General features: G+C 34.8%; 1 protein-coding gene and 2 non-coding genes across 3 annotated transcripts; 1 reads left to right on the forward strand and 2 right to left on the reverse strand.

Annotated features, from left to right (window-relative positions):
- Positions 1-472: 472 nt before the first annotated feature.
- Positions 473-564, reverse strand: Trnay-gua (transfer RNA tyrosine (anticodon GUA)). Its single transcript is given in 2 exon segments — positions 473-508; positions 528-564. It is a non-coding gene; the product is annotated as a tRNA-Tyr (tRNA).
- On the reverse strand, positions 517-12,587 carry LOC145744642 (uncharacterized). Its single transcript, XM_082562542.1, has 28 exons — positions 12,006-12,587; positions 11,734-11,891; positions 11,402-11,523; positions 10,448-10,668; positions 10,151-10,305; positions 9,637-9,815; positions 9,237-9,374; positions 7,404-9,063; positions 6,925-7,054; positions 6,660-6,789; positions 6,432-6,598; positions 6,043-6,161; positions 5,859-5,930; positions 5,562-5,661; positions 5,115-5,378; positions 4,859-5,017; positions 4,551-4,723; positions 4,392-4,460; positions 3,942-4,091; positions 3,492-3,703; positions 3,260-3,364; positions 2,974-3,079; positions 2,652-2,806; positions 2,314-2,438; positions 1,820-2,036; positions 1,427-1,558; positions 1,175-1,260; positions 517-1,074 (listed from the first exon to the last, which is right to left on the reverse strand). Exons 1-28 carry the CDS (start codon positions 12,512-12,514, stop codon positions 906-908), a joined length of 5,982 nt encoding a protein of 1,993 aa, XP_082418668.1. The 5' UTR covers positions 12,515-12,587; the 3' UTR covers positions 517-905.
- Positions 12,588-13,038: 451 nt separating this feature from the next.
- Positions 13,039-13,110, forward strand: Trnag-ucc (transfer RNA glycine (anticodon UCC)). Its single transcript has one exon. It is a non-coding gene; the product is annotated as a tRNA-Gly (tRNA).
- Positions 13,111-13,152: the final 42 nt, after the last annotated feature.

The following is a 13,152-nucleotide window of genomic DNA, read 5'->3' on the forward strand; positions in this document are numbered from 1 at the left end:
TTAAATTAAGTAAAATTGTCAACTAATATAGTGCTATTTAAACAGTATCGTGGTATAGAATCTTTAGTTTTTGTGCTTAAGTCGTTTTTTACTTCTGTGCCTACCCGGGATTAGATTAAGGCCTATTTTATAACGTAGCCTTGATTGTGCTTTAGTTAGCTATATAGGCGTTAGTTTAAGCTTACTTAATATTGGTAAACAGGTTTTAAAGTTGTTAGGAATGGTTTAGCTTTTAAAGTAAATTTTTGGAGGTATATTGTAGCATATCTTGTTAGTTTAGATATTTTGATATACATGAAAATAGAAGTAAAGCATGGAATTTATTTGTAAGTACCAGTTTTGGCATTATTTATAGTTTGCATTTAATGAATTTTTAAATTTTAAAAGTTAAATTTATTTTTTATGTTAATAAATGTATATAAAACTTATATTCCAATTTAAAAATAATTAAAAAAAAAATTTATAAAAAAAGTCCTTCGAACCGGAGTCGAACCAGTGACCTATGGATTTCTGGGTTATTTATAACGCTACAGTCCACCGCTCTACCAACTGAGCTATCGAAGGGGTTGTAACAACATCGCTAAACTTATGCTAATAGCGCTAATTACACAGACTTAATTAATTTGTAAATATACTAATTAAACTCGTACGAATATTTTAAAAACACTTTAATTGAATAAATTATAAAAACGAAAAAAGAACGTAATACGCAAATATTAGAGGTTTTATTTTAGACGTTATTTTCCTAACGGCAGAATAGAGACAGGCAGTCGAAAATAATGTGATTGCTTTTATGGCAGAAGTTATGTCGTGTTATATTCTTTGAAATAAGTAAAAAAATCTTTAAAACGGATCAACATTGCCTAAGAAAATACACCAAAAAAATCGAGAAAAAAACTGTTTGTTTATCTAACTCCGATTAAAGTCCCCCTTCTTTGGGTGAATCGACTCATTTTAGGGGGCACGGGGGATAACGAATAACGACTCCCGTTAAGCGAATCGTCATCGTCGGGGTTTGGGGTCGGAACCTTGGGTTTCGGGGTTCGAAGGCGAATTCGTTTACGTAGAGTTGACCTAGTGAAAAATAAAATATTTTGAGATAATTTTTCTCTTTTTACAAACAAGCAATGGCATAATTTTTATTTTTAATTTTTTTAAAAACGTTTTTTTTTACCCTGGTCTTTTTTCAAACTCGTACGGTATCGGTAGTGACGTCATCGAGGTAGCGGCTACCTGCGTCATTGGCCGACCTAAGGGCACCTGTAAAGCAACCAAACCAAGTTCAAATATTTTCTGACGTCACATATTGTATTTGTAGCTCTCATTTAAAATTAAAAACTAATGCGCTTCAAATTTTTTAAGTATTTGAACCTAGCCCCCATGGTATTTTTTATTTAAAAACTGTTAGTATCTTTAATACGTTTACCATGTCTCTTTGTGGTTCCAAAACTTTTTCGTTGTCGAACTTATCTCGAGACATATCAAGGGGATTGTTGATTATACTTTCGTGGGTGCTCAGAAATAACGGAATAAACGCCATGTAGTCGATAAAGGAAACCTATAAACATAACATCATTATCTGCTTATGGATAACATTGTATTTAAATTAAAATCCTATTTAAAAAGATGAGTAATTGATGTTTTTAGTCATATTTATTGTTTAGATAATTTATTGTTCATTTAGACACGGTCTCAAGTTGCAGTGTACATGCTTGATGCCTTTATAACTTAACTATCAAATTTCAAGAAAGTGACGTAATTAAAACACGAAATATAAATTGTTTTACATTTATTCTGTAACAAAGGAGAATATCATCACCTCTCTATACACATTCGGCTCAATTTTTTCAATGACGTAATCCTCTTGAGTTCGACTCAAACCACCGGCGATAAGTTCGATCCTCAGTGCAGACACTTTGATATAATTCGAACTTCTCTCTGAGCAAGTATTCCAATAGAACATGGCGCGGTATAATCCGATTTTTCTTTCCATGTCGACTAAGTCGTTTATCTCCATCCATTGTCTTGTTTGGTCGCTGCGCACAGAAAAAATAGATTCAATTTATGCAAATTATAAAGATATGTTTTATTTATTTTAAATCATTCAATATTTTTTTCCTAGTTCCATTATAGCTCTTCATAAATACGCTTCAAGTGAAGAACATTTTAAGATAATAAAATATCTTCTTACTATTATATTTAAATAATTACAATTTTCACAATGCAAATATTCTTGTCCAAAATCTTATTTTTTATATAGAGTTTTTGTTTTATATTTATTTAAACCCTTATATGGTTGCTTTAAAATCTTACTCTAGAACTGCAAGCAGTCTTTCGCACAACGCAGTGATGACTGCAAACATTTTAAAAGTGACCAATGAAGCGTCATCGATTCCGAGAACCTTCAAGATGTAGTTCACCTGCTTGTCGTTCATTCCCTACACACAACATCAATATTTGTTTAAATATAAATGTGTTCTATTTAACGGGATCTTAAAGCTCTGTTTTTTAGCTTAATACTTATAGAAATAACACACACAAGATGTTTTTATTTAGCCTTTATTGATTTAGCCTAAATTAGCAAATCTAATATTCAATGGAGCTTTAATATATGCCCCAAGTTTAAAGAACATCTTATTCTTATCGCTTACTTGAAGGCTTGGAATTCCTTCCAAAGCGGCTCTTGTTTCATTCAAGCTGATCACATTATTTTCATCATTATCTTCTACTAGGAAGGCCTTGCCGTATACTTCCAAATTGGCTGGATCAACAAGACGGTAATGCGTCAAGTAGTCGATCATTCCATCTATACATATAACCAAGCTTTAATTGTGCTTAAACAAATCAACAAGTTAGCAAGTTATATTACAAAGTTATAGGCTAGATTTGGATGACGCTACAATTGGACAGCATACCAAATATGATTTTAATTGCACATCCGTATTTTGAAAATTACGGTTAAGTCATTTTTACCTCTTTCGTCTAAATCTGTTGCGCCTTCTTCACTATCTTTAGGAATTAATATTCTAGGGTCGTGGTCGTTGAGTGAACATTCCGCCAGCAGTTTATCTAACCTTGCCTGATGCATTTATAAACAAAAAACATTAGTTAAAGTTAAAAAAGTAAACGCTTCAATTCAATAGGAAATTTTTTTATACAAATATTTTATACAGAGGTTTAGATTAAAGTATATTATAAAGGCTAGTTAGGCTAAACGTTTAAAGTGTCCCAATAAAAGAAATACCAAAAAATTACGTACTTGCATGGGTTTCCCCCCTTTCAAAAACAAAACTTGGACTCTACGCGGCCCGGTTAAGGGAGTTGATGGTCTTTTACCAGGAGCTGTAACCTTTTCTTTCAGTCGCTAAACATCATAAATTTAAGTTAGTTTTTATTATATTTTAAAAAGGACTTGTTAAACGACTTTAGACTTTTGGTATGTGTAAAGTTAACCCTAAACTTAAAATATCTTTCATAAATACTTGTTTCACCTTTTTTACAATTTTAACCACGTTTCCTTCTTCGTCGACAAACTCCTCTGTATATTCCTCCTCATAGCTCTTCTCCATCATTTGTTTATCCTTCTTCTTTTTCTTCTTCTTTTGTTTGTGCTTCTCAAGATCAAAGACCTCTTTGCTGATCTTTCCATCTTTGATTCTTCTCCCATCTTTAGTAAGGCGGATAACCTCTCCGTCTTTATCATCTAATCACAAAAATCAAAAATTAAATTTTTAGGTCTAAAAACATTTTATTAAAAAGATATTTTGTCACAAGTTTTCTTCAACTTTTGTGTTTTTTATTAATTTGTAATGTGTAAAGCTGGCCTATACTGCCTATATTTAGGATATGTTTACTTAATATAGCTTAAATAGGAATATATTTTTGTATAAACGGTCAGTTATGTAAAATTTTTTACTTTAAAAAAGTTAAAACTTTCTTACATATTTGTCTTCCGATTAGTTTATCAATGTCCGCGCTTCCAACGGAGTCGTATTCCGACTCCTCATCTAATTCATCATCGTCGTAAATCCTAGCTTGTTTCTCTCCCTTTTTCTTCTTCGGAGCTTTAATTTTCCTTCTTTGTACAGTTCCTGCAAAAATATTTTTCTGTATTTTTTTAATTCTTTATACACTAGTCGATAGCCCTACAGTCAGAATTTTGATTGTCGTAGTATTATTACATCTTCCAAATAATATTCCGCTGCCATAATTTACCCACGCACCACAAACAGCAGTTTTATTTATTTTTAAGGACTGCAATTACTCTTCCACCGAGGCTGTATTATTTATAGAATATTCATATGTTATACGTAGGTTATCTATGTCTTATTTTGACATGTTTTTTGCAGCGTAGTTTAAAAAAAATATTGTCTAATAAAACAAATACACACCATCATCAGCAAAAACATCTTCGTAGATCGATTGAGCATCATCGCTTTCATCCGAAGAAACGTATCCTCCTAAAACAAAAAAGTTTAATTATTTATCAATTACGTCACAACTATATGTGTATGCTATAACAAATGACATTATTTGAAAGATATAACAACCTTTTCCTGCCTTCTTCTTTGCTTTCTCTTTCTTCTTTCTAACTTTCAGTGGATCAGAAGGATCGAAAGATTCATCCGAATCAGAAGACTCAGGCTGTGAACCGGAACCGTGTCGAAGCCTCTCTTTTTTCTTACGTTCTTTCCTATTTGCCTTTTTCGTCCATGGGTCGTTTCTTTAGTATATACAGTATATAGTGTTAGACTTTAGCAATTTAATAAATTGAATGACTTTTTTATTTATAATGATAAGTAAATAGTTTTACAAAACTTTTAAACACTCGAATATTGCTAATTTTAACTGGACTTACGGGTCGTCGTATCCTATATCTCTGTCGTCATTTTTTCGGGATTTATCCAGAATTTTTCTTCGCGATCCTTTTCCATATTTTACAGCTGTTCTCCCATCTCCCCAACTGTCATCATCAGACGAAGAAGAAACATAATCTTTACCCTCTCGCTCCTTACGTCTAAAAATAATAATTATGTTAACTTTTTTATTAAAACAACTTTGGAACATCTGTGTAACTTACATAGGTATTAATATTTATATATTTAAGCTTTTACCTTTCTTTCTTTTTCTGTTTCTTTTCCACGTATCTCTCATATTCCTCTCTTTGTTCCTCTCTTTTTTCTTTTCTTTGCATTTTCTCTCGCCTTCGTTTATCGTACTCTCGCTTTTCCTTTTTCGACATTTTTGCCAAAACTTCCGGGGATTCTTCGGAGCTAAGAGAACTGGAGTCGGAGCTCGGAGGCCTTGGAGGCTTCTTCTTTCTATGTCTTCTTCTGTCTCGGGAATCATAACTGTCTGAATCCGAGTCTGAACTGTATCTAAAATATGACAAAAATAATACCTATGTTAATTAATTAATTAAATATATGTATTAATATAAAAAATAAGAAATCAATTAAGTCCAAGAGATGATACTAGTTACTACAATACGTAAGCTATCGTAGCTTTCTTTTATTTGGGATACCTAAAATGTTATAACTTGTTTTTATGTTTAGGCTTACCGTCCGTGTCTTCTTCTATGTTTATCTCTACGCCGGGATTTCTTTTCGTCCCCTGCGGAACTTTCCTCCGTGCTCGTCGAATATCTTCGCCTTCTACGATCTAAATAAAACGTAAATTAAAAGTTTAAAATTTAATTATTGTATAACTAGCATACATAACTGTATTTTGTTGGGACAAAACTAAACATAACTCAACAAGACCCACTTGTTGTTTTACGTATAAATGCAAAAACGGGAAAGGGTGTATGTTAAAATGCACCTTAAATAAAAATTTATTTATTTTTGTTTACAAATCACCTTTTTTGTTCTTTTTCCCTTTTCTTCTACTTCTCCCATACGATGAGTCAGAATCACTGTCACTGTCAGAATCTAAATACAAAATAACTCTTTTAAAGTTAACAAAATATATTGAAATCTTCGAGATTTACCTAACTAATAAAATGGTCTTACACAAACACTAGTGGTTCAGTGGTAAATTTACCTTTTCTGTGCCTTCTATGCCTTCTTCGTGGCCTAGACGAGTCGCTTGAATAATAACTCGATGATGAATCGCTATAACTTCGTCGTCGATGATGCTTCTTTCTACGGTGATGCCGAGATCTGAAATTAAAGTTTTCTTACTGTCATTGATGGTTATTCACTTTTTTATTAGTTTTCTTCAACGGATAATAACGTAAATAGGCGAGAAATGACTCCACGTGCCTTGTATAGTAAATTAGTGCATGTTTAACTCTTTTAAAGGCGAGTAGGCATTTTTTAGTATTAAAATAAACTAAAAAGTTGTCTTACCGCTGTTATAGAGTTAAAAAAATGGGTTATTTAGTAACTGCTTTAAATTTAAACTAACTTTAAAATTTTTTTTTGACAAACCTGCTTCTAGAAGAGGAATCCGAGCTTCCATGTCGCCTTCTTCCTCTTCTTCCTTTATGGTGTCGACCTCTGCTTCTACTTCTGGAGGAGTCAGAGTCGTCATCAGAGTGCCTGGATCCCTTGCGATGACGATGCTTTTTTTTGTGTCTTCTTCGTCTTCGACTTCGCTAAAAAATAAAAAAAAATTGGTTATTTTAATTTTTTTTATGATTTTAAAGAACTACTTACACTTGACTGGTCGGATGAATATTCTGATTCTCCGCTGTCGTCATCTTGATGCTTTCTGTGACGTCGTCTTCTGTGACCACGTGACCTACTTCCGTCGTCCGAGCCAGAGTAATCAGAACGCGAATAACTTCTAAAAAAACAAAAAGTCATGTGTTCGATATCTATACTGCTAGCTTATGGTGTATGCTCCTCTTCGTGTTCTTTTTTTACTATTTGGTCACGCGTGTCTTTATTTCGCGATAAACCCTATTTATGACGTAAATACCTTCTTCTTCGATGCTTCTTTTTCTTCTTCCTTGCTCTTCTTGATTCCGCATCCGCTCCGCTATCGGATCCACTCCGACTATCCGAATATGATCCGGAATAACTTCGATCCCTGCGATGTCGTCTGCGACCTATCAAATACAAAAAACAAAGCTTTTTATTGGCATAAAAAGGCAGTAAATTTATAGAGAATAGTCATATTTACAAATCTATAACACCATCTATAGCCTGCGACTTCTCATTTACGTTTTAGTAGGAATTTTAAACTGATTGTTGTCACAAATTATAGATGTTGTTATACTTTGTATAACAATAAAATTTACGTTAAAAATAACGTGTAAAAGTAAAGAGAAGGCGCAGGGTTTGATGGTCAAAAACACTTTAAAAAAACTCACAAAATTGCTTGAATTTTGCGATTGTTATCAAACAAATCTAAAACAATGGTTCTTGATATCATTGTTGTCAAACAATACAACTCACGCCTTCTACTTTGGCCGCTATCGTCGCTGTAATCGTCGTCATAATCAGATGAATGTCTTCTGTGTCTGGAGCGATGTTTGTCCTTTCTCCGTTTTCGGTGTTTTCTCCGATGCCGACTTCCGCCGCTATCGTCACTTCTAGAATATTCCGAGTCGATGCTTCCGTCCGAATAATCGTCTCCGCTTTTTCGTCGATGATGACGACGATGTTTTGATCCGTGTTTTTTATGTTTCCGCCTTTTACCCCCTTCCTCATCGGATCCGGACATACTGCTTCCACCACTGTCAGAGGAGTGTCTCCTTCCTTTTCTTCTGTGTTTTTTATCTTTCTTGTGACGTCGTCGATGTCCTCCATGGCTGTCGTCATCACTTTGTGAGCTTCCGTAATCCGATCCATCTTTGCTACGATGTCTATGTTTTTTACGATGACGTGATTTATGACGTGAGTGGGCGGAGTCACCTGACATCATGCTTCCGTCACTGCTTCCATTGTCGTCACTATGACGACGATGACGACCCTTTTTGTGCTTTTTCTTTCTTCCACCGCTTTCTCCGCCGCTTGATCTTCCGCTATCATCATCATCTGATGTGTGTCCGCCTCTTCCTCTTCTTCGTCTTCCTTTTGATCCTTTATAACCCTTTCCACCCCTCTTTTTGCCTCCGTCACTGCTAAAGTCATCGTCATCATCCCCTCCTCCACCTCCTCCGTGACGATTTCGACCTTTTTTGCTCTTCTTCTTTTTCTCTCCTGTTTTCTCATCGTAACTGGATGCTTCGGACTCAGATCTGTGTTTGCCTTTTCGTTTGTCTTTCTTCCGTCTCCCTTTTCCTCCAAGAACGGAGTCATCTCCATCCGAGTCATCGTCGCCTCCACCTTTACCTTTTCCTTTCTTCTTCTTTCCTTTCTTTTTTCCGCCTTTGTCATCGCTTTCACCGGAATCGGAATCGGAATACTTGCCGCCTTTCTTTCTCTTCTTTTTTTTACTCTTTTTTGTTCCACCTAGAACCGAGTCACTATCGCTGTCATCACGGTTGCCCTTTTTACCCTTCTTTTTTCCTTTCTTTTTGACGCCGCGCTTTCCCTCGGTTCCGTCGCTTTCCGAATCACTCGTTCCGCCTTTTCCGCCTTTCTTCTTTTTCTTTTTTCCGTGCCGTATGCTTCCGCTATAATCACTGTCATCATCACGTTGACCTTTCTTCTTTCCTTTACCCCTTCTACCCTTACCCCCTACAACTCCACTTTCGTCGGAGTCGCTGACGTCACCAGAGTGATGACGTCGCCCGCCACGTTTCTTTTTTCCACCCGCAGTGACGTCATCTTCGTCGCTCTCATAATCGTCACCCCCACCGCCCCCCTTTTTATGACGTCTTCCTTTGCCTCCGTGATCATTGTCGTCATCAGATTCGTCTGAACCCTCTCCGCCAACCTTTCGACCCTTCTTTAAACCCCTTTCGCTACCTACGTCACCCCCACGCCTTCTCCCCCCTTTACCGTCATTGTAATCATCATCATCGCTTAAATAATCCCTACTTCCACTTCCGCGTCTTCTTCTGCGCCGCTCCCTTGCCTCGTTGTCACTAAAAGCAAGTCCGGAGTCTGCTCTGTCGCTGTCTTCGTCCGAGTAATTTCCTTTCTCCTTTCTGCGTCGCCTTTGAGCTCGCTGTAATGTAAAAATAATAATTTTACGCTCATAGCAGAGAGTAATAATATAAATTACTTGTTAAGTTGTGTGAAAATTCCATATTTTGGTTGCTGTTAAAGACCCTAGTCTGATTTTAAAAGGCTACTCGATAAAATACTTTAAATATTTAAAGTTTTGGGTTAATTTCTAACCTCTACTTGTTCAGTATCGTTCACGTTGATAAGCTCGCCATCTTCGCCTAGTAGGGGATTGCCCTCATCATCTACTGCTACGTCATCAGCTCCGACCGAGTTTGCGTCCCAAGTATCCAACATATCTGCATCCTCCTCCTAGAAAAAAGAGTAATTTATTAAAAAAAAACAGATTTAAGTTGTTTTTTTCAGTTTGTGACATTATAAGTTATAATTGCCCGATGATTAAGCTTTTGATTAAGTGCTGGCTCAGCAGGAGTTAATATCGTTTATAGCGCTTTACTCAAGGAAGCTTCAGCATGGGAGCAGTGGGGATCCAACCCAGTACCTCATATAGTGAAGCCAAGTGTTGTGATCACTATATTATGCTGTTTTGCTATTAAGTTATTTAGCTTTCTACCTTTAATCCCATTGACATTGCAAGTTTTTGTTTTAGTCTTCTCTTTGCCGATTCGGAAGCTCTTGATCCTGCTTTGTTCATTTCTTCCATCTCGTTGAAGATATCCTCGGAAACGTAAGAATATTTAGCCACCTTGCGCCCACTGCTGGTTCGAACAAATGTCCTAATACGACGCTCACCTAGAAGGTAAAATATTAAAAATTATTTTTAAAAAAATTCAAAAATTTTTTTTTTTTTTAAATTAAAATTTATTTAATAAGTTGTGGCGATTTTTGAAGGTGTGACTTTATGTTAAGTCGGTGTTTTCAAAGGTTTATTTATTTGTTGTTGTTGTGTTGTATTACGTAAGTGTACCAGCGTTGTACATGGGAACTACAGATAACATGTAACACGATATTTAGAAAACAAAAGTCAGTGTAGGGCATTGTTACCATGACTACTAACTCAGAAAAAAAATCATTTTTTTTCACCATAGATTAAACGTCATTAAAATAATATTTTAAAATTTTTTTACGTTTTCCGTCTTTGCCAACTCTCCAAGCCAACTTTTCGGTGAATATTTTCTTGTGTTCTCTTCGCAGTAACGACAACTGTTTTTCTTCCTCTTCTTTTGCTTGTTCAATAAGTTGTTTGACGAACCAATAACTGTGTCGAAAACCACCCCCAATTCTAAAAAAAACAAAGCATTAATTATTTTACTTTATCAAGTCGTTTTCAGGTCGAAAAATCAACCAGTAAATCCTTGTATTATCCTATCTATTTTGTTTACGAAATTATTAAAACAAAAGTTAAGATTTTGAGGTAATTTCACCTGATATATTTCGTAGTTTCGCATTTTGAATGTTCTAAGTGCAATGCACATCTCCAGCATTCTGTCGGTTTTTCTTCGGGTACTTTCTTGACGGATTGTTTGAGCGGATGATTTAATCTCGACGGACTTTGTCGAGCGGCCGCAGTGCAAGGCGGACTTGCGGATAAAGGCGGAGCGGAAACGAATCCGCGATATTCGACCCGTTTTTCTCCTCTTGACGCCTTGCAAAGCAAAACAAAAACATAAAAATAATATAAGTTTTATACAAACAAAATAATATTTAAATTATACTTGATCGCCTTAAATACATAAAAACTTATAAATATCATTATAGCGTTTTGTTATTATTTTCGGAAATGTATATGCATAGGCTATATGCAGAAAGGGGCTTACTCTTTAAAATATGTGACATAGCATTATTCTGGTAGAAGGTTTATATAGGATGACACATACCCCAACCCATTCTTTAACCGCTATTGTTTTAATATTGTCCTCTAAACCCACTTACTGGATATTGATACCTAGGCTATAGTAATGAAACACTATTGTTTGTTGTATTTGTACAAAGACAATACTGAGTCGGTTTGGCCCTGTTTTTATTTGTTTTATTTAATCACAATAATGCGATGCGGTTTACTAAACAACTTTAATGTATATTTTGGTTGCACCTTAGTAGGCCTACACTGATAATTATATCTTAATGTTTTTTAAAAATAGAACACTTTTTTTGACATTTTTTGTGCTATATAAAATCAAAATTTGCGAGTTAGTGACAATAATTGACTGACAATGTCATATAAAGTCAGGCAAGTAATTTGACTCCAAATGTTTGTTTGTTTGTCCTCATATAAGTTGTACTGAACACTTAACAAACATTTCCCAAAATAGTATAAATTTGGAAGTTCTATATACTCTATTAGATTGTGTACAATGTATTATTTGCCATTTACTTACCCATACAGACGGATGGATGGCTGGCAATCTTTCTACATCTTCAACTGTACTTCTAACATAATACGGGGGCAACCCACAGTTACTTGCTACAGAGTCCGGTCTTTGGTATACATCCTGCGTACCTAAAACATTAAAATACGTCATAAAGCTAAAATACATTTTATTTCATGCATTTTACAGTACACTATATTGCTATACTATTACAACGCATATTTTTATCGGTAAATTAGTAATTTTATTTATATTTTTCGCAAGAAAATGTCCCTAAAATTTTAAAATAAACTTTCCCTTTTTTACACACATTCGTTGGTGCTAAATCTCATGTTTCTTACCTCTAGATAGTCCTGGAAAACGGTTGATTGGTGGGCTTGAAGTTCCTCTCTGATGTTGAACAATTTCTTGTTTTTTGCGGCTGGCCAATCTTGGTAATGAAACGTCACGATTTTCACGAATTAGAGTGGACATTTCAAAGGAAGACTTTTTATATATTCTAAAACATTACATTTTATTACCGAATATTCTTTTAACTATTCTTTAAAAATAACTTTTAAAATTTACATTATTTTGGTTAAGCTTTTTTATTAAAAAAAAAACGTTTTCTTACCTGTTGTGACTTCCTAAATATGTTGATGAAGCCGCTACAGTTGATGGTCTTGGTAACGTTAAATCCTGGTTACCAATTACCGGACTACACCGCGGTGCAGTTGGTGTTGATATTTGCTCTGTTAAATAAAAATCAGTTGCTACCACAACAGGGGCGCTAACAACCGGGGGCTGGACTTTGGTATTTTCTGGGTTTTGCTTATTTTCTTCTACGACTGGACCTAATCTTTTGATCACAAACCCAGGTCCTTCATTTTCACTTTCAAAGTCGGAATGTACCTCCAAGCTTGGTGTTCTACCGAGCTCTTTGTCCAAGCTTCTCGAGCGTTTATTTTTAGCCGTAATAGTTTCGCGTGACCCTGGCAAAGTTGATCTCCTGATCTTTAATTTGCCAGAATGCGGATTGATTGAATTATTACTTTCTTTATTAAAATCCACGCTTTTATCTGAGTCGCTCGTCTGCTGAGCTGTACTCGTTTTTTCTTTGTTTTTTCTCCTTTTAAATCCCATTTTATTAGCAATTTAATATACTAAGATGTAATCATCAAAGGAATAATACCAATACCTGCTTAATATTGGCAAGTAAGCGTAACGACCTTTTACAGTGCTTTAATCGGTGAAGAATAAGATAAAATGTAAGTTGAGAAGCATATTCATGTGTCACGTGATCAACCTTTTTCTTAGTCACCTCACACTGACTGAATTAAAAATTTAAATTGATTTAATATTTTATCCTTACTGTTCTTAAAAAATTATAATTTTATTTTGCCGTGTACATTTTATTTTATTAAACTAAATTTTGGTATTTTTTATATTTATTTTAGGTACTGTAGGTTACTTAAAACAGTAACCAATTAAAATTGATATGGTTTTTTATTTAAGAGAAAAATTATATAAAACTAAAAATTAACTTTAGTGAGTTTTAAACTTTCGATATCAAGGTTATTAAAAAGAAAAATATTTAAAATTTAAATAAAATTATTTCGCTAAAGCCATCGAGAGTCGATACGACTTTTTCGCTCGCTTTTGAACAAGCGTCGATGGTGTAACGGTTAGCATTGGTGCCTTCCAAGCACTAGTTCCGGGTTCGACTCCCGGTCGACGCATTTTTGAATTATTTTTTAGATAAAAATTTTTAACTAATATAA

This window comes from Corella eumyota, chromosome 3, assembly GCF_963082875.1.
Source record: "Corella eumyota chromosome 3, kaCorEumy4.1, whole genome shotgun sequence".
Classification (NCBI taxonomy): domain Eukaryota; kingdom Metazoa; phylum Chordata; class Ascidiacea; order Phlebobranchia; family Corellidae; genus Corella; species Corella eumyota.